This window comes from Humulus lupulus, chromosome 2, assembly GCF_963169125.1.
Source record: "Humulus lupulus chromosome 2, drHumLupu1.1, whole genome shotgun sequence".
In the NCBI taxonomy this organism is placed as follows: Eukaryota; Viridiplantae; Streptophyta; class Magnoliopsida; order Rosales; family Cannabaceae; genus Humulus; species Humulus lupulus.
This window is the reverse complement of record NC_084794.1, coordinates 286,362,903-286,390,178: the sequence shown is the minus strand read 5'-3', so window position 1 is coordinate 286,390,178 and position 27,276 is coordinate 286,362,903. Positions and strand designations below refer to the sequence as shown.

General features: G+C 37.2%; 1 protein-coding gene across 1 annotated transcript; it reads right to left on the bottom strand.

Moving 5' to 3' along the window:
• Positions 1 to 5,355: 5,355 nt before the first annotated feature.
• Positions 5,356 to 26,742, bottom strand: LOC133815630 (protein NRT1/ PTR FAMILY 5.2-like). The gene is made up of 6 exons (XM_062248447.1): positions 26,619 to 26,742; positions 26,119 to 26,336; positions 23,616 to 24,181; positions 18,276 to 19,089; positions 17,816 to 17,868; positions 5,356 to 5,698 (listed from the first exon to the last, which is right to left on the bottom strand). The coding sequence occupies exons 1-6, from the start codon at positions 26,740 to 26,742 to the stop codon at positions 5,356 to 5,358; spliced, it is 2,118 nt and encodes a 705-aa protein (XP_062104431.1).
• Between the last annotated feature and the right edge of the window lie 534 nt (positions 26,743 to 27,276).

The following is a 27,276-nucleotide window of genomic DNA, read 5'->3' as shown; positions in this document are numbered from 1 at the left end:
CTGACGAGAGGAGCAGACGCAGTCACCACCTCAGGAAGGGACGACAACGGAGGAGATGGAGACGACTCCGCGACGGTATGCGGAATCGGAACAATGGCCATAGCCAAACTACGATCAAGAGCAGGAGACACAACCCGACTAGGCAATGTGGCGACTGCAGATGGCTCAGATGCATCTACAGAAGAAGTGACAGCCACCTTTGGAGGAGGAGAGACAGTCGCATCAGCGACAGGAGAAGGTCGGACACTCGATCGACGGCGATTGGCTCTTTGCTTCATAATGCCGAAGTAGTTTAGGGTTTCTGCGATTGGAACATTGTAAACAAAACTCACACAAGCTCAAGTGATGTTATACTTATAGAAAGACCTTATGAATTCCCCTACGAGACATTGACCGTGCATGAAAAAAAAAATGACAAAGCCCATTAAAAAAAATAACCCAAATGAATATATGAAAGACCAAACATGACATTTGAAAAAAAATGAATCAAGAATAAAGTCTAAAGAGCCAATATAAAAGAAATAGTCACACTTGAATGGCAGTAGAGATTTATGAACAACAGCTCTGATAAGCTCAACATGGATACAAAAAAAAATATATGGTCAAAATATACACATCATGCGAACCCAAAAAAATGAGAAAGTTTGTGATAGATACACTCTTAAAATCACTACCTAAGTAAACACACAAATTTTTCTTAACAAGAGATTTGAGCCATTATTTTCATTTGTGTGTGCAAAAAGACCTCATGTGGACTAAGAGTCATCAAGAATCATTAACTGGTCCACTCACTCAAAACTAAAAAACATTTTTTGATGTATTTTTATTTGATATATCCTCTTTTGACAACAATCACTCTGAGTTTTCCAAATACCCAGCACTGGCTTTCACTCATCATCAAAGATGTAGTCGTCTCCTTTCTTTTAATTTTGCTCATCAAATACCAAGAGGAGGAGAAAACTCCTCAAGGCATATGATGGTACAAAGGAAGCTCCTCTCATTGCATCCAATAATGGTAGCCTTTTGAGCTGGAGAAAATAAGGGCTTAATTCTAAATCTTGGAAAAAATAGTGTGATTAAGAAGCAGTGACCAAGAAAGAAGTAATTCACACAAAAAAAATTGGTAAAGCATGAAAAAACAATGTGACTAGACGAAACACCAAACCTCTCAGATGGTGCAGAGACCAATGCTAGTTCGTAGATGTGCATAAGTTTGAGCATCAAGAGCTTTTGTAAACAAATCTGCTAAATGTGCATTAGTGGAAACATGAGAAATTGTTAGTAATTTAGACTCAACCATGTTTCTAATGAAATGATAACATATGTCAATGTGTTTGGTCCTTGAATGTTGAACTGGGTTTTTTGAAATGTTAATGGCGCTTGTGCTATCACAAAAGAGGGTCAATGACTTTTGGGGATGGCCATAATCAGTGAGCATCTTATTGAGCCAGATGAGCTGAGTACAACAGCTGCCAGCCGCAATGTACTCTACCTCAGCAGTGGAGAGTGAAATAGAATGTTGTTTCTTGGTAAACCAAGAGACCAAGTTGTTCCCTATATAGAAACAATCCCCAGAAGTACTTTTCCTATCATCTAGAGAGCCTGCCCAATCAGAATCACTATATCCCACCAGGGACATATTTGTATCACATGAATACCATAAACCAAATTCGATAGTCCCTGCAAGATATTTAAAAATACTTTTGACAGCAGTAAGATGAGACTGTTTAGGATTGGCTTGATAATGGGCACATAGACCAACACTAAAGGAAATGTCAGGACGACTAGCTGTGAGATACAACAGGCTTCCTATCATGCTACAGTACAGGGTTGGATCTACCGGGTCACCAGATTCATCTTTATTCAGTTTAGAGGTGGTGCCTATAGGAGTGCGTGCATGTTTGACTTGAGTGAAACCAAATTTTTTTAACATGGACTTGGTATACTTAGACTGAGAAATAAACATTCCCTGATCTGATTGCTTAATCTGAAGTCCTAGAAAATAAGATAGATCGCCTATTAGACTCATCTCAAACTCACTTTGCATAAGTTCCACAAACCTCGTAACCTCACTCTCACAAGTTGACCCAAAAATTATGTCATCGACATATATCTGTGCAACAAATATTCCAGCAGTTAGGTACCTAATAAAGAGAGTATTATCTGCACTACCACGGGTGAATCCATTTGACACAAGATAGGCAGTAAGTCTGTCATACCGTGCGCGGGGAGCTTGCTTTAACCCATATAGAGCCTTTTTCAATTGGAAAACATGGTCAGGAAACTGAGGGTCCTCAAAACCTTGAGGTTGTTTCACATAAACTTCCTCTTGGAGAATCCCATTCAAAAACACACTTTTTACATCCATTTGATGCAATTTTATTCTCAGATGGCATGCGACTGCAAGAAGTAACCGAATAGATTCCAACCTTGCAACTGGGGCAAAGGTTTCTTCAAAGTCAACTCCTTCCACCTGATTGTAACCTTGTGCGACTAACCTTGCCTTATTCCTTATGACAGTTCCAAACTCATCCGATTTATTCTTGAGAATCCATTTAGTTCCAACAACATTAGTTCATTCAGGTAAGGGTACTAAGATCCACACATCATTTCGTTTGAATTGGAACATCTCATCTTGCATAGCAGCAAGCAAGAACTCATATAAAAGAGCATCCTGGGCACTTTTTGGCTCAATCTGAGATAAGTAACAGACAAAAGCAATCGGGTTTTGTAATTTTCTAATGGTGACCATGGTAACATTTGGATTTCCAATAACAATATCAAGGGGATGAGCCTTTTGAATCCAGGAAGGGGGCCATTTTTATAAAGCTTTGCATGTTGAGACTCCTTTGGCAGAGCACTCGTGACTTCCTCATCACAATTGAAGCCGCTAGGACCTGCTTCTTGGTCCTCTGACGTGGTTGGTTCAGTATGAAGTGATCCAGACGGAGTGTCAGGAACCATTTGGTTTTGTCTAGCTGTGATTGGAACAGGTGTAGTTAATACTGGAGCTTCATCATCTGTCACTGGTTCTTCACTGGAGCTCCTTGGTCACTTCGAAGTCGATAGACTTTCCCAATCTTAGATTCCTTTTCATTTTGGAGTCTGAGAACTAAGGCTGAAGAGAGTCCAAAGGTGTCTAACTTTTCTTTGAGGAAATCTACCCAAGTGTACCTAGAGTAATCGTCAACAAGAACCATGACAAATTGTTTACCACTTAGACTTTCATTCTGCATGGGTCCCATTAAATCCACATGAATCAACTCCAGCACACGGTAGGTGAGTAGCATGTTTACAGGAGGATGTGAGGCTTTTGTCTGTTTTCCCAGTTGGCAAGGCCCACACAACCTATCTCTAGTGACTTTCATCTCAGGTATCCCTCAAACAGCTTGTAGTTTCACAATTCTCTTCAGGTCTCTAAAGTTCAAGTGCCCCAGTCTATAGTGCCACAGGTCTGGCTTATCAAGAAAGGATCTGTTGCACAAAACTTGATTGTTTAGCGCATAGCAGTTGTCGCTGGTTCTATTACCTGTCAAGACTGAGCACCCATTAGTTGCAACAAGACAATGAGTTTTAGTGAAACTTATAGTGTAGTCATTGTCAAAGAGTTGGCTGATGCTAATAAGATTTGCCTTGAGACCTTTAACGTACAACACTTCAGTTAATGGAGCTACTCCATTTAGCACCAGATCACATTTTCCAAAGATCTGACCCTTGTTCCCATCACCGAAGGTCACAGCTCCCTCATTTCCTTATTTATAGTTTACCAACACATTTCTGTTGCCGGTCATATGTCGGGAACATCCACTGTCGAAGTACCATTAATCTTCATGAAAAGCTGAAAGAGAGGTGTGAGCAACTAATCCAACATTCGTGCTAAGATCAGTTTTTGGTTTCTGCTCACTAGATGAAAACTTTCCATTAAATCGATTTAGTTGTTGAAAGCTATTTGGACGATTGATCATAGCTTTCAAATACGCCTGCAACTTGTAGCATCTGGGTCTAATATGTCCTCTTCTGTTACAAAAGTGAAAAATGGGAACAAATCTCTCCTTTTGAACCTGACCATCCAGGACAGTCTTCCTTCCTTCGAATCTCAATTTGATAGGTCCAGATGAGACACTGGTCTATTTAGTGGAATCTGGGAAACCAGGGCTGAAAGTATTGTGGATTGAGTCATCATGAGTCTTATCTTCATTGTTCTTGGACGAAGAAGGATCATTAATTCCCAAATTTCCCCCTTTCTTGTAAAGCATTTTGTACCCAATGGATGTTCGATCTCCATATGGTTTTTGTAATTGCAAGGTGTGGTTAATTGCAGCAGTTCCTGGAGGGATAAACTCAAGAGATTCTCTAGCCCTTATTAAATCTGCAGTCAGTTTGTAAATCTCACTGTCCTTCTCATCAAGCTGTTTTGTGAGCTTTTTAAAACTGTCCTCCAACCCATCCTTCTCAGATTCAAGTTGTTGTTTGGCACAAGTGAGACCTTTGATTTGTTTAGCCATATACTCCCATTGAGCGAACATCTCCTCATATGCATGTTGTCTCCCATCACTGTCCTCATCAGTTGAGCTTGAGTTTCCATCTTCCTCTTAACACATTGATTGATGATTCTTTGCCACAAATGCCACCACCTGTTTCTCTTCATCAGACCTGTCACTTGAGCTGGAGCTCTTTTCTTCATCACTATCACTCCAGGTAGCTGCTAAGGCTTTCTTCTTCTTAAGAGTGTTGGCACACTCAACTTGAATATGTTTGAAATCGTCACATTCTCGGCACTGTATTCCCCTGTTTTTCTTGTCACCAAACTACTAGGTTTGCTTATTATTTCCACCAAAGTTTCTTCTGGGACCATTCTCTTTTCCTTCTGGAAAGTTTTTCTTGTAATTTCTTTTCAAGAATTTTGCATAATTCTTGGTCAGCAAAGCAAAAGTCTCATTAGTGAATCCCTCAGATGCATCTGAGATCAACTTATTTTCCTCCTTATGCACAAATGCAAGACTATTATCAGTTTTTTCTTTCTCGGAATCTTTCTGCTTCTTTCCTTTCTTCCACCGTGTGAGACTCATTTCATAGTTCTGCAATGACCCAATTAACTCATCAAGATCAAGTTCCTCTACATTTCTCATTTCTTCTATAGAGGTAACTTTTGACATGAACTTTCGAGGCAGAACTCCAAGAACCTTGCGAACCAGTTTTGCATTTGAGTAAGTCTTTCCAAGTGCATAAAAATCATTCGAGATATCGCACAATTTGGCGTGGAACTCCGCTACAGTTTCTTCCTCCTCCATAGACAGATTTTCAAAGGCTTTTGCCAAAGATCTCAGTCTGGACTTCTTTACAGCATCAGTTCCTTCATTTTTTTATTCTCAGTTTCTCCCAAGCTTCTTTGGCAATTTCACAGTTGGCTATAACTTTCAGTTGATTTGTAGAAACTGCATTAAAGAGAGCATGCATAGCCTTTGAATTAAAGTTGGCCCTTTCCATCTCCTCTGTAGTCCATAGACTCATTTGTTTAAGCTTAACAACCTCATCTTCAACAAAGGTTGGACACTTCCATCCATCTTCAACAGCCATCCACACCCGCTCATCAACAGCTCTCAAGAATGCACACATTTTTGTCTTCCAGTAAGGATAATTTGCCCCTTCAAGCATTGGGGGTCGAGATGTGGAACCTCCTTCTCTTAACATCTCCATTCTATACAAACAATTAAACAAAACAAAAGAAAATATACTCCCAGAGTCGGAACTCAGAGAGGGTCAGTGTCAACTGGAGAACCCAGAAAACAAGAATCGTGAATTACACGAAGACAAATCAATTAACAATTTCAGTATACAAAAGATATGAGGATCGAAAGAAAAACTATAACGCCCTGGTTACCCCAGAACAGTTACGGTGAACCGGAAATTTGACCCGCTACCCGAGTCCTTTGGTTAAAAACGTGATCTAAGTGTTGTTATCAGGTTAAGGTGTAAAACCAGTAAAAAGGAAAGGGTACTTTTCATTAAGTAAATAAACTGCTCATGAGCCTTTCAAAATGTTTACAAGTAGTTCGTAGTACAAAAGAGTCGCTACAGTTCCAAATTTACAAACTCCGCCGGCCTAAGTGGCAAAAAAAATAGGGTAAACCCCTAGTCCCTCTGAGAACTCCTTGACCGTGGCGGTCAAGCGGCCCTGTATGTACATCACATCGCCCAAGCTCTCCACTCAAGGCTGGCCAAGCTTTTCCTTTCCTTTACCTGCACCACATAGCACCCATGAGCCAAGGCCCAGCAAGAAAACATAATAAAACATGATGTAATATCAACAACGATCATAATAACCATTCAGGACTATCAGTCCAACAAATAGGTGACAATAGCCAAAAGTCACAATAATGAGCATCGCTCCCTCTTTCCTTGTGACGATAGGGTCACCAGGGATTAATTGATAGGTGATTTCCTTCATAAGCTTGTTTAGGACAAGTGCATGGTGATTGGTAACCAACATAACCCTCCTCATGACTCTAGAGTCGAAACTATGGACAACGTCCCTTAGCCACGTGGCAAACGGTCACCGGGGTCATATACCTTGGCTATAGTCACCTGGTCGTAGACCAGGCAAGCGCTTTTAAGTTCTTCGACCTTAGGGTCGGTCCCGCATTAATGCCATAGAGCCATTCAATGCGTGATCGTCGACTTTAGAGTCAGTCCCTGGCTAGTCAGTGTCTTAAACAGGTAATCAACATTCATTAGCATTTAATATGCAATCCACGTTCACATATATCAACCAACATGCCTCAATATCAAACCATGCATGTCATATACCTGTACAGGGTGCAACTGTATCCATACATTGTTTTCTTACCTCAAGTTCGAGCGAGAAGTATGATGAAGACAACCCCTGAGAACGATCGGTCTTTTAGTTCCTTAGCGGTTACCTAATCACAACCAATTATAACCTCCATTAATGAGAATCCACAATAATAGGGTCTTAACCTAGGCACCACCCTCGGGACCTCGAAACATGCCCACACGGCGAGTAGATTCGATCCCGGGCCTTAAGGATTAAAACCCCAAGTCAAAAACCCTTAAAAACACTCAAAACGGGGTTTGGAAGGAACAGGGTAGCGCTACAGCGCTCAACCCCTAGCGCCACAGCGCTCTACTCAGAACCTCCCAAGCGCCAGAAAGCCTCCTGAGGAGCGCTATAGCGCCCTAGGGTGGGCGCTGTAGCGCTACCTCCAAGCCCAAACACCCCTGAACCGACCTTCTTCAACTTCTTCGATTCTAACTCGATTCCCAAGCTTCCAAAGCCTATTCTTGATGCCAAATAAACCCAAAAACCATCCTAACACACCCCAAACATCACAAGCATGGGAACCCTAGCCAAAACTCCCAACAAAAACCATGAATTCACCCTAGTAAACTCAGCTGCAAAACAAAACCAAAACAGAGCAAACCAGAGAAAACCATGGTTAGAAACTTACCCAAAGCTTGGCTTATGATGGTCTTCAATGGTGGAACACACTCCCAAACTCCCAAGGCTTGCTTCCCAAGCTTGAATCCTCAAAATTAGTTCAAAACCCACAAAGAACAGTGAGGAGAAGAAGGTACGGGAGAACTCTAAAGTATACTCTGTTTTCCATCACTTTCTTCAGTCACCAAGTGTTATATCTATCCTAGGGGTGAAATGTCCATTTTACCCCTAGGTCAATCAATACTTTCTAAAGGCTCCCAAGGGCATTTTTGGTACTGTCCTCCTAATTTGTTAATCATAATTAACGCTCTCCAATTCCTGCTATTCTCAATGTTCTCAAATACCTATAATTCACATCCCGTTACCCTTTGTCTCCCGGTAACGCTCTAACCCTCAAAATCACCCCGAGACTCAATCCAAGTCCCGACACTTAAACCTGTTGTGACTAAATCGCTAATCAATATTCTACGATCGTCTCATGTCGAACAGCTCGAACAAACCCACATCATAATGTGGTCTCAACATATAACATCGACATGCATACAATTAACATTATATTATAATATAATTCTCATAAACATGCATAAACACATTAAATGATGTAATTAAGCAGTTATGACCCTCCTGGCCTACAAATCTAGCCGCTAAACCACATTAGGGAATCTGGGGCATTACAACTATCCCCTCCTTACAGAAATTTCGTCCTCGAAATTTACCTGAACAGCTCAGGAAACTGACTCCGCATATCAGACTCCAGCTCCCAGGTCGCCTCCTCGACCTTGCTGCTCCTCCACAACACCTTAACCAAAGGTATTGTCTTGTTCCTGAGGACTTTATCTTTCTGATCAAGTATCTGAACAGGCTGCTCCTCAAAGGAGAGATCTGGCTCAAGCTCCAGATCCTCATAACTCAAAACATGACTCTCATCAGATACATACCTCCGAAGAGCGGAAACATAAAATACGTTATGCACGGCCGACAACGCCGGAGGCAAAGCTAGCCTGTAAGCCACTTGACCAATCCTCTCCATGATCTCAAATGGACCTACAAACCTGGGACTCAGCTTGCCTTTCTTCCCAAACCTTCTCACCCTTTTCCATGGCGAGAATTTGAGGAAGACATAGTCTCCTACCTGGAACTCCACGTTCCTACGTTTGGGATCCACATAGCTCTTCTGTCTACTTTGAGAAGTAAGCATCCGAGCTCTAATCTTATCAATAGCCTCATTGGTCCTCTGAACTGCCTCAGGACCTAAGTATCCCCTCTCACCTGTTTCATCCCAATGAATGGGAGATCTACACTTCCTACCATATAGCATCTCATAAGGTGCAACTCCAATGGTAGACTGATAACTGTTATTATAGGAGAACTCTATCAAAGGCAGATACTTACTCCATGATCCACCAAAGTCCAGTACACATGCCCGCAGCATGTCTTCTAATATCTGGATCGTCCTCTCAGATTGCCCATCTGTCTGAGGATGATAAGCTGTACTGAACTTCAGTTGTGTACCCATGGCCTGCTGTAAACTCTTCCAGAACTTGGAAATGAATGTAGGGTCCCGATCAGACACAATCGACCTAGGAGCTCCATGGAGGCACACGATCTCTCTCACATAGAGATATGCATACTGGTCAACAGTATAAGTAGTCCTCACTGGTAGAAAGTGAGCTGACTTGGTATAGCGATCCACTATCACCCAAATAAAATCATGCTGACCAACAGTCCTGGGCAAGCCCACTACAAAATCCATTGTGATGTCTTCCCACTTCCATTCCGGGATATCCAGAGGCTGCAATAACCCTGCCGGCCTCTGATGCTCAGCCTTGACCTGCTGACAAGTCAAGCACTTAGCCACATACTCTACTACATCCCTCTTCATCCCTGGCCACCAGTACAACGATCTCACATCCTGATACATCTTCGTGGTACCTGGATGCAAAGAGTAAGGTGTAGTATGAGATTCATCCAGAATCTCTTGCCTCAATGCAGTGTCTAATGGAACACATATCCGTCCCTTATATCTCAATAACCCTAAATCAGACACTGTATAGTCCTTGGATGCTCCAGCCAAGACATCCTCTCCAATCCTGATCAGCTGTGGATCACTCAACTGACCCTCTTTAATCCTCTCTAGCAGCGTAGACTGTAGCGTAATATTGGCCAACTGGCCCACCAATAACTCTATACCAGCTCTGGTCATATCATCAGCTAACTCTCTGGCTATCAACCTAATACCATGAATCTGTCTCGGACCCTTCCGGCTTAAGGCATCAGCTACCACGTTGGCTTTCCCTGGGTGATACAGAATCTCACAATCGTAATCTTTTACTAATTCCAGCCAACGCCTTTGCCTCATGTTCAAGTCTTTTTGGGTAAAGAAATACTTCAGGCTCTTATGGTCAGTATAAATCTCACACTTTTCTCCATAGAGATAGTGCCTCCATATCTTTAAAGCAAAAACCACCGCTGCCAACTCTAAGTCATGAGTAAGATACCTCTTCTCGTACTCCTTCAGCTGACGAGAAGCATAAGCTATAACTCTCTCTGATTGCATCAAAACACAGCCCAAACCCTAATGAGAAGCATCGTAGTATATCACAAACTTCTCTTGGTCTGTCGGAAGACTCAGAACTGGAGCTGTAATCAACCTCTACTTCAACTCCTGGAAGTTGTTCTCACACTTGTCTGACCACACAAACTTCTGACCCTTGTGTGTCAGCTCAGTCAACGAAGTAGTAATCTTTGAGAACCCTTCCACAAAACGCCTGTAATACCCTACCAATCCAAGGAAACTTCTAACCTCAGAAGCATTCTTTGGCCTTGGCCAATCTCTGACCGCTTCAATCTTTGCTAGATCTACTTTAATCCCCTCCTTACTGACAATATGCCCAAGAAAGGACACCTGAGACAACCAGAATTCACATTTCTTGAACTTTGCAAACAACCTGTGTTCCCTCAATCTCTGTAGAACCAACCTCAGATGATGCTCATGCTCCAACTCAGTCTGAGAGTATACCAGAATATCATCGATAAAGACGATCACAAACTAGTCCAAATAATCCTTGAACACTCTGTTCATCATATCCATGAAAACGGCAGGGGCATTAGTTAACCCAAATGACATAACCAAAAACTCATAATGCCCATACCTAGTATGAAAAGCAGTCTTCGGTATGTCTCCTTAACCCTCAACTGATGATAACCAGAACGAAGGTCGATCTTAGAGAATACCGTCTTACCCTGCAATTGATCAAACAGATCGTCTATTCTTGGCAAAGGATACCGGTTCTTAATTGTTAGCTTATTCAGTTCTCGGTAATCTATACACATCCTTAAAGAACCATCTTTCTTCTTTACAAACAGAACTGGCGCACCCCAAGGTGAAAAGCTAGGTCTGATAAAACCCAAGTCCAACAGCTCTTGCAACTGTACCTTTAATTATTTCAACTCAGCTGGGGCCATTCTGTATGGTGCTCTAGACACTGGCTCCGTCCCTGGGGCCAGTTCTATAACAAACTCAATCTCTCTGCATGGAGGTAACCCTGACAAATCCTCTGGAAACACATCCAGAAACTCACACACAAGTCTGGTATCCTCTGGTCCCACTGGCACGACCTGAGTGGTGTCAACCACACTGGCTAAGAATCCAATGCAACCCCCTTGCAGTAAATCCCTAGCCCTCAATGCAGAAATCATAGGAATACGGGGTCCATGCACAGCACCAACAAATACAAAAGGATCCTCACCTTCAGGCTCGAAGGTGACCATCTTCCTTCTGCAGTCAATGGTTGCCCCATACTTGGCTAACCAATCCATACCTAGTATCATATCGAAGTTAGTCATAACCAACTCTATCAAATCCACTGACAACTCTCTACCCTCCACCATCACTGGCAAAGATCTGACCCATCTCCGGGATACAACCAACTCCCCAGTGGGTAACAAAGTACCAAACCCCACAGCATAGAAATCACAAGGTCTACACAATCTATCAATAACACTACTAGCAACAAAGGAATGTGTAGCACCAGAATCAATCAAGACATTATAAGCAGTTCCTGCACTAAGAAGTTGACCTGTAACAACTAAGGGCGAAGCCTCAGCTTCTGCGTGAGTCAAAGCAAACACTTGCGCTGGGGCCGAGCTGTCTGCCTTCCTGGGCTCTTCCTTTCTTGCCTTAGGGCAATCCTTCTTCAGATGACCCACTGCTCCACAAGAGAAGCAGGCCCTTGCCTTACACTCTCCCAAGTGATGCCTCTTGCATCTAGGACACTCGGGATAAGATCTCCAGGCTTCACTGCCCCCAGGACGACCTGTTGTACTGCCACGAGGTCTCCTGTCAGGACCTGGAACTGGGAAGGTATCAGGAACCTTCCTCTTCTGATCACTGGGGCCAACACCCCTACCAGAACCCACAAATGGAGGACCTGGCCTCCTGAAATCCCTTCTGACTGCATTGTCACGCCAGATCTTAATCTCTGCAGTTTCAGCTGTAAGCGCCTTCTCCACCACCTGTGCATAAGTAGTCACTCATGCCACTGTGGTGATGCACACATCTCAGGCTAACCTGGGTTGTAGCCCCTGTAAGAAACGCTTTCTCCTGGTCCCATCAGTGGGCACCAACTCCTTGGCAAACTTTGCCAAACGGTCAAACCTTAAGGCATACTCGGTTACCGATAAGTTTCCCTGAAGTAGCCTCATAAATTCATCAGCCTTCGCCGCTCTAATGGCGTCATTATAGTACTTTTCATTGAACAAGGTTTGAAATTCCTCCCAGCTCAAGAGATTAACATCCTTGGTCTGGCCAACCACTTCCCACCAAATCCGGGCATCTTCCCGAAACATATAGGCAGCACAGGCCACCCTCTCAGTGCCAACTACCTTCATAAAATCCAGAACAGTGGTAATCATTCTCATCCATTGTTCAGCTTTGGTAGGATCGGCACTGCCTTCAAACACAGGAGGTTGCTGTTTCCTGAACCGCTCATAAAGAGGTTCCAATCTGTTTTCAACCCCAGGCAGTGGCCTAGTAACAGGCACCGACACAGAAGGTGCCTCTGCAACATTGGCAACTACAGGCACTTGCTGCTGTCTTAGGAGACGAAGCTCCTCTCCCTGTTTTAACACTATAGCCTGCAAATCATCAAACAATTGTTGCCAGTTTGCAGGTGCTGGCTGTGGAATCTGAGATTGGTCATTCTCTTGACCCTGACTGTTATTATTCTGGCCTGGATCACTCTGGCCAGCTGACATGTCTGTCTGTCCTGAGTTCATTCTGTCACTGATACCTTACTGAAACAATAATCAATACGGCCAGTCAGGTAGTAATAACTAAACCTCTTGCCGCCTCACGGTCCAAGAACAACAGACAACTATCACATTCCACAGTCACTCAGTAGTCACAAGCAAATACATGTTTATGGCACTCAGCACTCAGCATGTATCACATAATAACTTATAAACAACCATACTAATAAGCAGGCGCCAGCAATCTCAGTACTAATCAATACACATTTGCTGAAGATATAATATCTCAGGGCACAAGCTCAACATAATATCTCATATACACAGGTAAAGCATATATATCACATTTAAGCAATTATACATGTAACCACTTAGATAGTTACCAAACCATGAGTCGAGCTTGACTTCGGTGATGTGTGTACATACCCAGCCAGTCTACAGGAACCCTAATCTTGGCATTGCTCTGATACCAAGTTGTAACGCCTTGGTTACCCCAGAACAGTTACGGTGAACGGTGAACCAGAAATTTGACCCGCTACCCGAGTCCTTTGGTTAAAAATGTGATCTAAGTGTTGTTATCAGGTTAAGGTGTAAAACCAGTAAAAAGGAAAGGGTACTTTTCATTAAGTAAATAAACTGCTCATGAGCCTTTCAAAATGTTTACAAGTAGTTCGTAGTACAAAAGAGTCGCTACAGTTCCAAATTTACAAACTCCGCCGGCCTAAGTGGCAAAAAAAATAGGGTAAACCCCTAGTCCCTCTGAGAACTCCTTGACCGTAGCGGTCAAGCGGCCCTGTATGTACATCACATCGCCCAAGCTCTCCACTCAAGGCTGGCCAAGCTTTTCCTTTCCTTTACCTGCACCACATAGCACCCATGAGCCAAGGCCCAGCAAGAAAACATAATAAAACATGATGTAATATCAACAACGATCATAATAACCATTCAGGACTATCAGTCCAACAAATAGGTGACAATAGCCAAAAGTCACAATAATGAGCATCGCTCCCTCTTTCCTTGTGACGATAGGGTCACCAGGGATTAATTGATAGGTGATTTCCTTCATAAGCTTGTTCAGGACAGGTGCATGGTGATTGGTCACCAACATAACCCTCCTCATGACTCTAGAGTCGAAACTATGGACAACGTCCCTTAGCCACGTGGCAAACGGTCACCGGGGTCATATACCTTGGCTATAGTCACCTGGTCGTAGACCAGGCAAGCGCTTTTAAGTTCTTCGACCTTAGGGTCGGTCCCGCATTAATGCCATAGAGCCATTCAATGCGTGATCGTCGACTTTAGAGTCAGTCCCTGGCTAGTCAGTGTCTTAAACAGGTAATCAACATTCATTAGCATTTAATATGCAATCCACGTTCACATATATCAACCAACATGCCTCAATATCAAACCATGCATGTCATATACCTGTACAGGGTGCAACTGTATCCATACACTGTTTTCTTACCTCAAGTTCGAGCGAGAAGTATGATGAAGACAACCCCTGAGAACGATCAGTCTTTTAGTTCCTTAGCGGTTACCTAATCACAACCAATTATAACCTCCATTAATGAGAATCCACAATAATAGGGTCTTAACCTAGGCACCACCCTCGGGACCTCGAAACATGCCCACACGGCGAGTAGATTCGATCCCGGGCCTTAAGGATTAAAACCCCAAGTCAAAAACCCTTAAAAACACTCAAAACGGGGTTTGGAAGGAACAGGGTAGCGCTACAGCGCTCAACCCCTAGCGCCACAGCGCTCTACTCAGAACCTCCCAAGCGCCAGAAAGCCTCCTGAGGAGCGCTATAGCACCCTAGGGTGGGCGCTGTAGCGCTACCTCCAGGCCCAAACACCCCTGAACCGACCTTCTTCAACTTCTTTGATTCTAACTCGATTCCCAAGCTTCCAAAGCCTATACTTGATGCCAAATAAACCCAAAAACCATCCTAACACACCCCAAACATCACAAGCATGGGAACCCTAGCCAAAACTCCCAACAAAAACCATGAATTCACCCTAGTAAACTCAGCTGCAAAACAAAACCAAAACAGAGCAAACCAGAGAAAACCATGGTTAGAAACTTACCCAAAGCTTGGCTTATGATGGTCTTCAATGGTGGAACACACTCCCAAACTCCCAAGGCTTGCTTCCCAAGCTTGAATCCTCAAAATTAGTTCAAAAACCACAAAGAACAGTGAGGAGAAGAAGGTACGGGAGAACTCTAAAGTATACTCTGTTTTCCATCACTTTCTTCAGTCACCAAGTGTTATCTCTATCCTAGAGGTGAAATGTCCATTTTACCCCTAGGTCAATCAATACTTTCTAAAGGCTCCCGAGGGCATTTTTGGTACTTTCCTCCTAATTTGTTAATCATAATTAACGCTCTCCAATTCCTACTATTCTCAATGTTCTCAAATACCTATAATTCACATCCCGTTACCCTTTGTCTCCCGGTAACGCTCTAACCCTCAAAATCACCCCGAGACTCAATCCAAGTCCCGACACTTAAACCTGTTGTGACTAAACCGCTAATCAATATTCTACGATCGTCTCATGTCGAACAGCTCGAACAAACCCACATCATAATGTGGTCTCAACATATAACATCGACATGCATACAATTAACATTATATTATAATATAATTCTCATAAACATGCATAAACACATTAAATGATGTAATTACCTCCCGGCCTACAAATCCAGCCGCTAAACCACATTATGGAATCCGGGGCATTACAAAAACAATTAGAACAAACAACCTGGCTCTGATATCAATTGAAAAACCTAAGTTTTAGCCTATCTTTCCAGTTTTACAATATTCATTCATCTAGGTTTTATCTTGATTTATGCTTGAACATTAACAACACAATCATAAGAGTTGACACACGAAATTACAAGCTTCGTCTGCACTGAAAACTCATTCCAGCCGACTAGTGCTTGGGTTCCCTGAACCAGGGTAATAACTCTCACTATATTCAGAAGTAATTTTACATTAACCAATTCAAGAATCAATATGTAAAACTATACAATCTATCTCAAAATACAGTGAAGCTTTTTACCCTAAACAACCAAATCCCTTGGTTATTGATGCAAGATCCCCTTGCTTCAATGTTGAACTCCCTTCAACAATATCTCAAATCCGAAAACCTTCGGATCTATAGCATCAAGACCCAGCTGAACTCCTTCAGCAATCACGGCTTGATTCCAGAGCTTGCACAGAAACCTTCAACCATCTTCAATGGAGTTTCTTGCCAAAATATGCAAAAATCAATAGAAGAAAAAGAAAGGAAAATCCAAAAACACACAATCCAATCTATCGATCAAAGAGAGTTAGTTATAACTAATTAACCAGGCCAATATATATCCTTGGCTGCAATTAGGTATAACCCAGAACCAACTAACAGTTGTTACTCACTAACAACCTTGCTTTACACACATGCTGACGTGGACACTAACTAAAAACGAATAAACTCCAGACATAACAAAAGACCATTCCTGACGCGACTGGACCTAATTTGTCAAACCCAAAATATTGGTCCTTACAAATTTAACAAGAGATATAGGAGCTAAAATATTTGTCATGAGAAAGTCAACGTAGAATGCTCTTTTATTAAGTAGTCCCCCTTTGGCAAAACTTATGTTTTTGCTTATGCTTTTGTTTGGATAATTATTATATAAAGATCTTTATTTCATGAAAAGTTCTTTTTAAAGTATTTACATATTAATTAAAAATGATCTTTTGTGAGTAAATTAGGAATAATAAATTTTTTCTAATATAGAAAATAGCTCATCAAAAGTATCTTTTGAAAAAAACTAGGACTTCTAACTTCTCAAAAAAAGACTTTTTAAATTATTTTTTACTCGTACGCTCTCAAAAGTGTTTGTTTAATCCAAGAAGCTAAAAGAAACTTAAAATAAACTAACCTTAAGATTGTTGTGAAATCAATTCTACAAATTCCCTTCTTCTCGTACACTTCCGAATCAAGCTCAAAAAGGCCATTAGGATCATGAGGAAGAGGGTACCTTGCAATTCCTCATGGCAGCAAAAATAACTTGGGCCATTTCTAAAAAAGGGCTCCCTGTGTTGGCATTTTGTGTCTATAGAATGGTCTCTCGGCCAAGAAAATGGCAATAGAATTAGCGAGCCCAAGAGTTGGGAGAGCATATCCAAGTGTCCAACCAACATTATCTTATAACCAAATAAGGGCTGTGTTTGCAAAAAGTATACCAAAGAAGATGCTACATCCACCAATAATTGAATAAGGAAATCTTTTCTTACTTCTCCTTTGGATGGAAATTGAGAAAGGGAAATTTCATGTTCTATGCATAATAACATAGTGAAATTTTTTTATATGCCAACATAAAGATTCCTCATACTAATGTGTTATTACCATATTTTGAACAAAAATACTCCTGACATTCAAACACTCCCTCTCTCTCTTAGTCTGAACTCTCTCTCTCTCTCTCTCTCTCTCTCTCTCTCTCTCTCTCTCTCTCTCTCTTTCTCTCTCTAGTTCTAATATTGTAGATCTTGAAAATATACCAAAATTAAAAAAAAATTATCTGAAACAGATATTTGAGTGAAAAAATATGAACATCATAAGTTTTTGTCAAATTTCAGTGCAAAGCATCAAAATTGCATCGAAAAAGTATCGTTTTGGCCAAAAAGCAAGTTTTGATGATTGCATCACAAACGCATCGAAACACCATTGATTTTGCATCGAAAAAGCATCGATTTTGCAACGAAAAAATATCGTTTTGGCAAAAAAAAAACAAGTTTTCATAATTGCATTACAAAAATATCAAAATACCATCGATTTTGCATTGAAAAAGCATCATTTTGGCCAAAAATCAAATTTTCATGATTGCATAGCAAAAGCATCAAAACACCACTAATTTTGCATCGATTTTGTATAAAAAAAAACATCATTTTGGCCTAAAATCAAGTTTCATAATTGCATCGCAAGAGCATCGAAACATCATCGATTTTGCATCGAAAAAGCATAGTTTTGGCCAAAAATCAAGTTTTCATGATTGCATCGCAAAAGCATCGAAATACCATCGATTTTGCATCGAAAAAGCATCATTTTTTATGGTGTTGAGTACAAAAGATCATAGTACAAGCCTAACCACACAGATCCCAACTCTTCTTTGAGCAACTATTTCTTAAGTACAAAACCCAACCAAGACTTCTCTTGAACCATATACCTTAACTCTCACACAATACTCCAAGAACTCTCAAACACTCAGAAGAAACTCTCTCCTCACATATAAAAATCTCTCTCTTAACTTTCTAAAATGAATTCCTCACACAAATGAAACAACCAAGACAACTACATAATAGTTGTTAAGTTTGTTATAAACAAATGAAAAGTTGTGAAAATTACTCCACAATACATGTATACATAGGTTGACTTTTTTAGTCAGTAATATTTTTGTGGTTTTGACAAAAATTAGTACACTAGTATACAACACAATAGCTGAGTTTAGTTAATTGATTGTAGACCGTTTAATGTTGATTTGGTGGTGTACCTCCATTAGCCCTTTTTAGTTCTTCTGTAAGTACATAAATGGAATCCGACACTTCAGCCCTATACACATAATACTTAGAAATAAATAAGAAGATAATGAAGTTAACAAAGCTCAACAAGGCCAAAAAAGCATAGTAATAATCTAGATGTGAATCATTTAGGTTGTTGAGAATCCATCCATGACCATTCCGCCTCTTGGTAATATCAGAAACTGTGGAAAGAAGAAAACTACTAAGAAAGCTTCCAACTGCTATAGTAGTCATGTTATAAGAACTTCCAAGACTCTTCATATTCTCTGGTGCTTGATCATAGAAGAAATCGATCTTTGCTACCTCCAAGAAGGCACCGGCGATGCCCATAAAAATAAATTGGGGAAGCAAAATGAATATGGAGAGCGGAACTTGTCCTCCCTTCTTGATAAGTCCATGTTCTCTTGCAACACTAAGCCTGTGTGTCTCAGTAAGAAAAGCTACAAACATAACTATGATGTGAAAGATCATTCTGATTCCCATTCTCTGGAGGAATGTGATTCCTCTAGGGTTTTTGGTCCATTTTTGGATGAATTTTACAAAGAACCAATCGTAGAGGACTACACTGATGAGCAAAGTTAGAATTACGAATGCACTGAGACTTGCTGGTGGGATTTCGAAGTTGCCTATGCCTCTTTGTAGAGTGGTTCCTTGCTTGATGAACAGGGTGTTGACTTGAGCAAGTATGATACTTGGAACGAAAGTTGATACCAATATTGGTAGCATCCGTATCATTTGTTTTGTTTCTTCCACTTTAGTCACTGAACATAGTTTCCATGGGCTTGTTGAGTTTATTTTTATTGAAGCTTTGCTAAGGAACCTGCATGCATTCCCATATCCCATATTCATGAATTATATATATGTGTTTATATGCATAATAACATTAAAGTAATGTCTTAAAATAAAACTTAACAAGTGAATCACCATATGTATATTTCAAACTTTCTCTTATAATTGAAAATATTGGCCCCAAACTCATACTTTTGACTTATGAAACGACCTCTTCACTTGCTTTTTAATTTTTCATCATACCTTTCACTTGAATCTAAATAAATAGATAATTGCTATATGAGATCACTGTTGCCCAACACCACAAGAAAGTAACATATTGTTATTGGTGTAATCTAATATCAGGTCTTACATATTTTACTTTTATTATTGAGTGTTACTAACCAACCACAAAGTGATACTTTCATGTGGTGTTAGATACCTTAAAGTGTCAAATAGCAACAATCCAATAAATAAATTGTTGTTACCAAACATAGCCTTAATTATGTCTATATATGTATAATGAAACACCTCATATTACTTGCATAATTAAATGGCACATCACCACACTACAAAAAAAAAGCATGTAGAACTCATGACACAATACCTAGAACATGTCATCAGTATATGTATTTTCGCATAGGCAAGAATCATTCGCAGGCTGGGAAAATATTAAGTTTATATACCGAAAACTTTTTGCTTTTATGGCAGAAAACCCAGATGTGGTTTTTCAATATAAGCTGAAAAGAAGTGTTTAGATATTAGATATTTTAAGATAATATACAATCAATCGAAGGGGTTAATCCAATCCAAACAAAAAAGGAGTGATTTCTTTTAAGAAAGGGATAAAAGAAAACGAGATTCAAAATACAAGTACAAAAAAAAAAATTTGTCATCTATTTTGTATCATTTTGGCAGCATGGCAGAGTGGTGAGGAGGGGGACTGCAAATCCTTTTTCCCCAGTTCAAATCTGGGTGTCACCTGATCAACAAAGGGTCTTAACATATACCTAATGAACCGACCCCTTCTTCTTCCCATTTCCCTCATTCTCGACAGATCTCTCTCTCTCTCTCTCTCTCTCTCTCTCTCTCTCTCTCTCTCTCTCTCTCTCTCTCTCTCTCTCACACTAAAATCCTACTTCCAGGTGCTAAGTCTCTCACTTTTCTTCTCTATTTGTGAAGGTAATTTCTATTTCTCTAACTTATATATATTTGTGTATAATTTTCTAACCCATTTTCATTTTGGGGATTTTTTTTTTTTTGGTGTGATTTTATCTGGTTAAGTGGACGATTTCAAGTTTACAAGCTATTTCAAGGTTCAAGGGTAAGTTGTTTCTAATTTTTCAGATTTGTCCAATTTTATTAGTTTATATATATATATATATATAGTCCAGTAAACTTTCTTTTCTGTATAGATATTAGGATTTCGTTCTTTTTTTATATAAATAAATAAACGTTAGTTTTGATTAAAATCTGTTATTACATTAGGGTGTCATTATTTTTTTTTAAGTTATTTAATATAAAATAAATAAATATTAGGGAGTGAATGTTTTTATAATTAGATTTTTAAAATGTTTTATTAGCGAAAATGAGATTAGGGATTAGAAAATTATTAAATGGTTAATTACTATTTTTTTATTAAAATGAATTGTTTGTTGGTTTAGTAAAAACTATATAAAAAAAATTAAATTATGTAGATTATAGAACCTATAAATTGTATTTTAGATTACTTTTAAGTTAATTAATTTTAGTTAGTTTTATATTTTTAGCTAAATTAGTATGAAAAATTATAATTTAATAGTTTATTTTTGCAATTAGATTTAATACGCTAGCTTTAAGATATTTTTGTATGTAATTTGACTTTTAATTATAAAAATGTGTTTGCAATGTTCTATTGTTTGTTCTGGGTGTTTTTTGCATGTTGTTTGCAGGTTTTTTATTTTTGGGAAAGATTGAAATATAGTCGTTGTGCTGCCAATTTTTTATATGGATTTACGATTTCTACTAAAAAATTTAATAAAATGATTTTTCAATAAAATATACATTTATAATTTTGTTAATTATGATGAAACTAAAATTCATAAATATTAGTGAACATTTTAATGTTAAAAATTAATTATAAAACTAATCATTAATAATTATATAATTAATTTAAAATAATAAAATACTTTAATTTAGAAGAAAAAAGGTAAGTCTAAACTAATAAAATAATTATTATTCTAATCTAAATATTTTTTAAATTTACTAAATTTTGTATTTAACTCACATATGATAAGAGTAATTATTAATAAATAAAAATAGGAAGAAACTAAAAGAGCTCAGGTATGGAGGTTCTCGGTCCATCCCAGTGTTGCGCTACAAAATAGTGAGTTAATTGATTTTTTTTAAGTTTGTTTTTCTTATTTACGTTTAATTATTTTTTTTTAAAAAATATATGTACGTGGCAGTGTAATTTAGAAACTGGGAAACTTGAGCCAATTCCTAATACCTAGATGGATACACACCATAAAGTAGGCCAAGGTGGGTGACAGAAACAACCGAGAAAACCTGGGTATGTTAAGTTTTTTAAACATTTTTCAAATTTTTAATTATTTAAACATTATATATTGTATCATAGGATGATACACAACAAACACAATCAACTGGTACTGAGAGTTTCACACCAGTTTCAAGTACGCCTGAACATGACGACTTGTCCTTATTACAAACTATCTTCGCAAAATGACTTGGCCACCTAAAATGATATGGTCGTATCCTTAACATAAGGGCCCAAGCTCCATTTACTATTGATCATCTACAAACTAGAGATGAAGAGATTGTTGAGATGAGAGAGTGTCTTCGACAATTAGAGAAGCACATCCGGACTCAATGTATCACCCCGGGATCTCAATGTGCCCCACCACCACCTGATGATTCCGATGTTGGAGGACCGAGTCAGTAGGAGGACTTATGTATGAGTTTTATTTTTATAGACTATTATAGTATCATATTTAGGACAACTCTTTATTTTGATTGATCAAACGTACCACTATATTTTTATTTAAATGTTTAATATAAGTATTTTAATTTTAATATATTGTTTTAGTTTTAATTCAAATTAAATCAATAAATAAATAATGCACCACTAAAAAAATCTCAGTTCAGTCTATACCGATGACAATGTCATCGATATAGCCCTAGCAAATGACCAAAATTGGACAGACTCCACCGACGACATTGTCCACTGTATACTGATGACATTTGTCCTCTGTATAGGCTATACCAAGGACATATTTAATGTCCTCAGTAGAAGTTGAAGTCTACCGATGAGGTTGTACCGAGAACTTTTTACCGAGAACATGTTCTCTATGTTCTCGGTAGAGGCTATACCGAGAACATCTGGACTTCTGCCGACGACTTTCGTTCTCGATATAGCCCTAGTCTTTTGTAGTGCCAACAGTTAATTTAATTATCAATAATAAATATAAATAGTAAATATAAATTCTTTTGAGAAATATAAATAGGAGTAAATATAAAAATATTACTTTTGAGAAATATAAATAGGAGTAATATAAAAATATTAACACACTTATAACAGCCAATTGCCAATTGATTTTTAGGTAAATTTTATCAATCTTAACATGATACAAGAGCCAAAAAAAAATTGTCATTAGGAAGTCAACGTGCGTAGAAAGCTCTCTTTTAAAGTAGTGTCATTGGACAATGTAACAAATAAATTATATATGTAACTGTAATAAATTATATATATATATATACACAGACACACCACATTTTTTTAATTTTAATGTTGTAAACATTTACTATAATTTAATAATAACTAGTTGACTATTTTTTTTTATAAATATATATATAAATATAATAGAATGAATTATAATTATATAGTATATAAAAATATTTATATATATAATCTCAATATATATGAAATCTAAATACAACGTTGATATATATATATATATTTATATAACTACATGACATATATATAAAATATAATAATATTTAAAAAGAAATTAATAATAGAAATTAAAGTCATAGTGTAGACAGCAGTATACATAAACTATTTTTAGCTTTTAATGTATCTCACAATGTCATTTAGTAAATTTGTTAAAAAAAAAAAAGCTACAATCACTTGATAAAAAATAAACTATCACACAAATTTATAAGATAAAAAAGTAATATGTATGCCTTTATTATTTTTAAATAAATATGATTTAATTATTTAAATTATCATAAAATATCTTAAAAATATTCTATTTTGATTAATTTATTTTTGTTCACGTTTATGTTTGTTCTAGTTTTTGGATTTGGCAGTGACAACAAAAGATTATATATTAAATGTTTAATATAATATTAATTTTAAATTTAATTAAATTTTATTTAAGTTATTAAATATATAATTTTATTATTTTTAAATAATTATTATTGTAAAATATCTAAAAATATATCATATTATAATTTATTTTATTCTGTTAAATATAAAAATATTTCATTAAAATTAACAGGAAAAATAAAAAATCGTTAAAACCAAGAATTTTCCCACTAACACACTTGTTACTTGTTATATAAAAGAGAGATTCTAACCTTAAGGTTGCTGTGGGATCAATTCTATAACATCCCTTCTTCTCATACACTTCCGAATCAAGCTCATAAAGGTCATTAGGATCATGAGGAAGAGGTACCTTCCAATTGCTCATGGCAGCAAAAATAACTTGGGCCATTCCTACAAAAGGGCTCCCTGTTGGCATTTTGTGTCTATAGAATGGTGACCCAGCCAAGAAAATGACAATAGAAATAGCGAGCCCAAGAGTTGGGAGAGCAAATCCAAGTGTCCAACCAACATTATCTTGTAACCAAACAACAACTGTGTTCGCAAAAAGTATACCAAAGAAAATGCTAAACATCCACCAATTGAAGAAGGAAATCTTTTGCTTCTTCTCCTTTAGTTGGAAATCGTCGAATTGGTCGGTGCCAATCGCCGAAATGTTTGGTTCCGTGCCGCCAGTTCCAAGGGCTAGGGTATAGAGCGAGCCATAAAACACCGCTAGTTGTAAGGTAGAGACCTTCTTGCAGTTGTTCAGGTTGGGATCAATGCAAGAAGGTGGTTTTAGCGAAGGAAGTGAAACTGATGAAGTCAACATGACCATTCCCTATCAATTTAATTTTTTTTAGTGAACAAATTTTATTAATTCAATCCAACTTAATTAACCACAAACTACTGTGACAACTTTTGAATTAACAAACTTTTTAAATTGATTGAATAATTTATGAAACTAAAATAAAGTAGATGTTTGCATAACGCCAAACAAAAAAAATGCAAAAACTAGTAATAAGAGTATATAAATATACATATATATTTTTAAATTGCCAACTTTTTGCATCTCTCTTTGAGAAATTAAGGATTTTGAATTCGAATGCATATAAAGAATTTTTTTTATATTTCGAAATTAACATTCAATATGGACTTCAGAAAGAAAGATATAATTCATGGACTACAGAATATACAAAAGAGAGTTCGTGATTTTCAATATATATTTTATATCTTTTTTCTTGTGACAATTTCTATATAGTATGTTGACAAATATTAAAAAATTTAGACAGTTGATCAAAAAATTTAGATAGTTAGTCAAATTTTAGACAGAAGTTATTTTGTAAAATACTATTAAAAGTAGGTCAAAATGCAAAATCACTTCAAAAAATAGGTCATTTTCACTAATTTTTCTATTTTTAATAATATGTTTACAAATTACTACTCTAGGTTACCAATAGTAACCAACAGAGTTACAAAAAGTAATAAACTTGCTTTTAAGTGACCATCAATGACCATAGTGGCGTGACACTTTTTTTTTACTAGTGCCGACATGTTTTATATTTTCCAAAAATACTACAATATATAAATTAGTATTTAAAAGATTATCACACTATTACAAAATATCTTATTTTTAGTCACCACATCATTTTTAGTTAAAACGATAATGCTGTCATCATTATTTTGTTTTGTGATATAATGAAAATTTGTATATACATTAATAATTGCTATTTTTTTCCACTACTTGTAAATTATGATACTCTTCAGTTTTTTAATTGATTTATTTTTTTGTAAATTAGTATATATTTTGCTAATTAGTTGTACTTATAAATATCTATAAGGTACCCAATAAATAATGAGTTGTAAACGTTTTGCTTATCTTAAGAAGAAGCATAGCCAACTATCTATGCATGCTACATAAAATTTCTCCTTACTTGTATAATAAGGGTCTATTAGCAAAATTGTCTATTTTTTAAAGTCATTTTACATTTCAATCTAGTTTTAATAATTCTTTGCAAAATGATCTCTCATAATTTAGAGTGCTAATCGAAAATTTTAGAAAAGTTGGGCAGATGGTTGAATTTTAGACAGAAATCATTTTGCAAAAAATGATTAAAAGTAAACCAAAGTACAAAATTACTTTAAAAAAAAAATTGATCATTTTCACTAATTTAAACTCGGTTTAATGAAAATGGAGATATTTTTTATAGAGATGAACCGCATATATATACATGGGCGGAGCTAATTCACGCAGTAAAATTTTAGATAATAAATTTGTAGATTATGAATATTATTTGAAAAAAAACATATATATATATATATATGATAATTCTTATACATGCCTTTTTAATTTAAGTCTTACCGGTAGGGCTCTCCAGTGTTCTCGACCCGTGATCAGTTTTCAGCATAATTTTTTTTATGATCGTGTATATTGTATTTGTTTAGAGCATCCTGCAAATTTTCAGAAAATTCTGAATAGTTTACAGTACCAAAAACTTGGTTCAAACATGTTGATTTCCACGCGCATAAAATAAATAGTCAGTGCAACAACATGTTTAAATATAGTTTTCGGTACTGTAAACTATTCAGAATTTTCTGAAAATTTGCAGGATGCTCTAAATAGCTACAATATACACGGTCATAAAAAAAATCGCCCGAAAACTATTCACAGGTCAAGAAATAATGAAAGTCTCACCAATAAAAGTTAAAAAATGAAGTCTTATAGAAGAATCAATGGAAGCGAAATATATAAAATATAATTATATAAAATATGGTTACCGCAAAATATATGCTAGACGCATCAATGAAAGTCCAGTAGCGACCGAGGTGAGCATCGGCAATGTAAGCACCCAAAATAGGAGTCAGACAAACTGCTCCAACCCAGTTGGTAACGTTGTTTGAAGCCGTCACTGTGTCTTGATGGAGCTTCTTCGTTAAATACATAATCAGATTTGACTGTATCCCAAAATACGCCATTCTTTCAAACACCTCGTATACTTCATTAATTTAAACAAAACAAAACAAAATCAAGAATAATAAAATTATGTATGCATAAGAATTAATTAGCACATCATCATATGACTTAAAAACAATAATTATAAACTCTCTTTTACTAGCTACTAATTAAAACAGCTCATCTGGAAGGACCAAAACTACTCTCTATAGATATCATTAGCTCGATCAAATCAGAGCAAATCAAAAAATCAAGTTTTAATTCTCATTTCAACAACTAATTAATAATAATTAGCCTTAAATATAAATCAAGAAATAAAGATTACCAACAACAAAGGAACAAGCTCTCCATCCACCTCGTTTGGATCTAAGAACAGGGTTTCCTTTAAGATCCACACTACCATCTTCTGTATAATCATCTATACATTCTTCTTGATCAGCCATAGACATTATGTATTTATACTATTCAGATGAGATTTTTTTCTTTTTTCTCTCTTTCTCTCTTTAATTTATAACTTTGAGAATAGGCTTTACTGTATCTATATCTATATCTTTATATATATATAAAGAGACTTCGTAATTAAACGTAGACTATTTAAAAAAGAAACCTTTTTATAGATAGCAACCTGGCAAATAGTTTGGCATATTTAAAAAAGAAATAGGGAAAATTACGTATATCACGGTGATTTAAAAAAAAAATTGATTTTTACGGTAATTCGAAATAATTACATTATTACGGTTATCCAACTTTTTTTGTCATTGTGGTTGATATCTTTGACACAACCTTCTTCAATTCTACCACAGTCCCACGCATTTCCATTCACCTTTTATCTCTGTCAGTTCAAAATTCATATAGATATATTCTAACGTATACATGCATCGTTTATATAAATACTAGGTAAAAGCAACGTACAATGCACGTTTGCTTAGTTTTAAAATTGTAAACATTGTATATAATTTTAATAAAAATTGGTTCACTATCTT

Excerpts from the sequence above, each read along its gene's own strand:
- LOC133815630 (XM_062248447.1), bottom strand. The coding sequence starts at position 26,742 with ATGTCTATGGCTGATCAAGAAGAATGTATAGATGATTATACAGAAGAT. Across the intron at positions 26,337-26,618 it reads AGCTTGTTCCTTTGTTGTTG|TATACGAGGTGTTTGAAAGA; the intron begins GTAATCTTTATT and ends AAATTAATGAAG. Across the intron at positions 17,869-18,275 it reads AAGTGTCGGATTCCATTTAT|TTGCTCAAAGAAGAGTTGGG; the intron begins GTACTTACAGAA and ends CTTAAGAAATAG.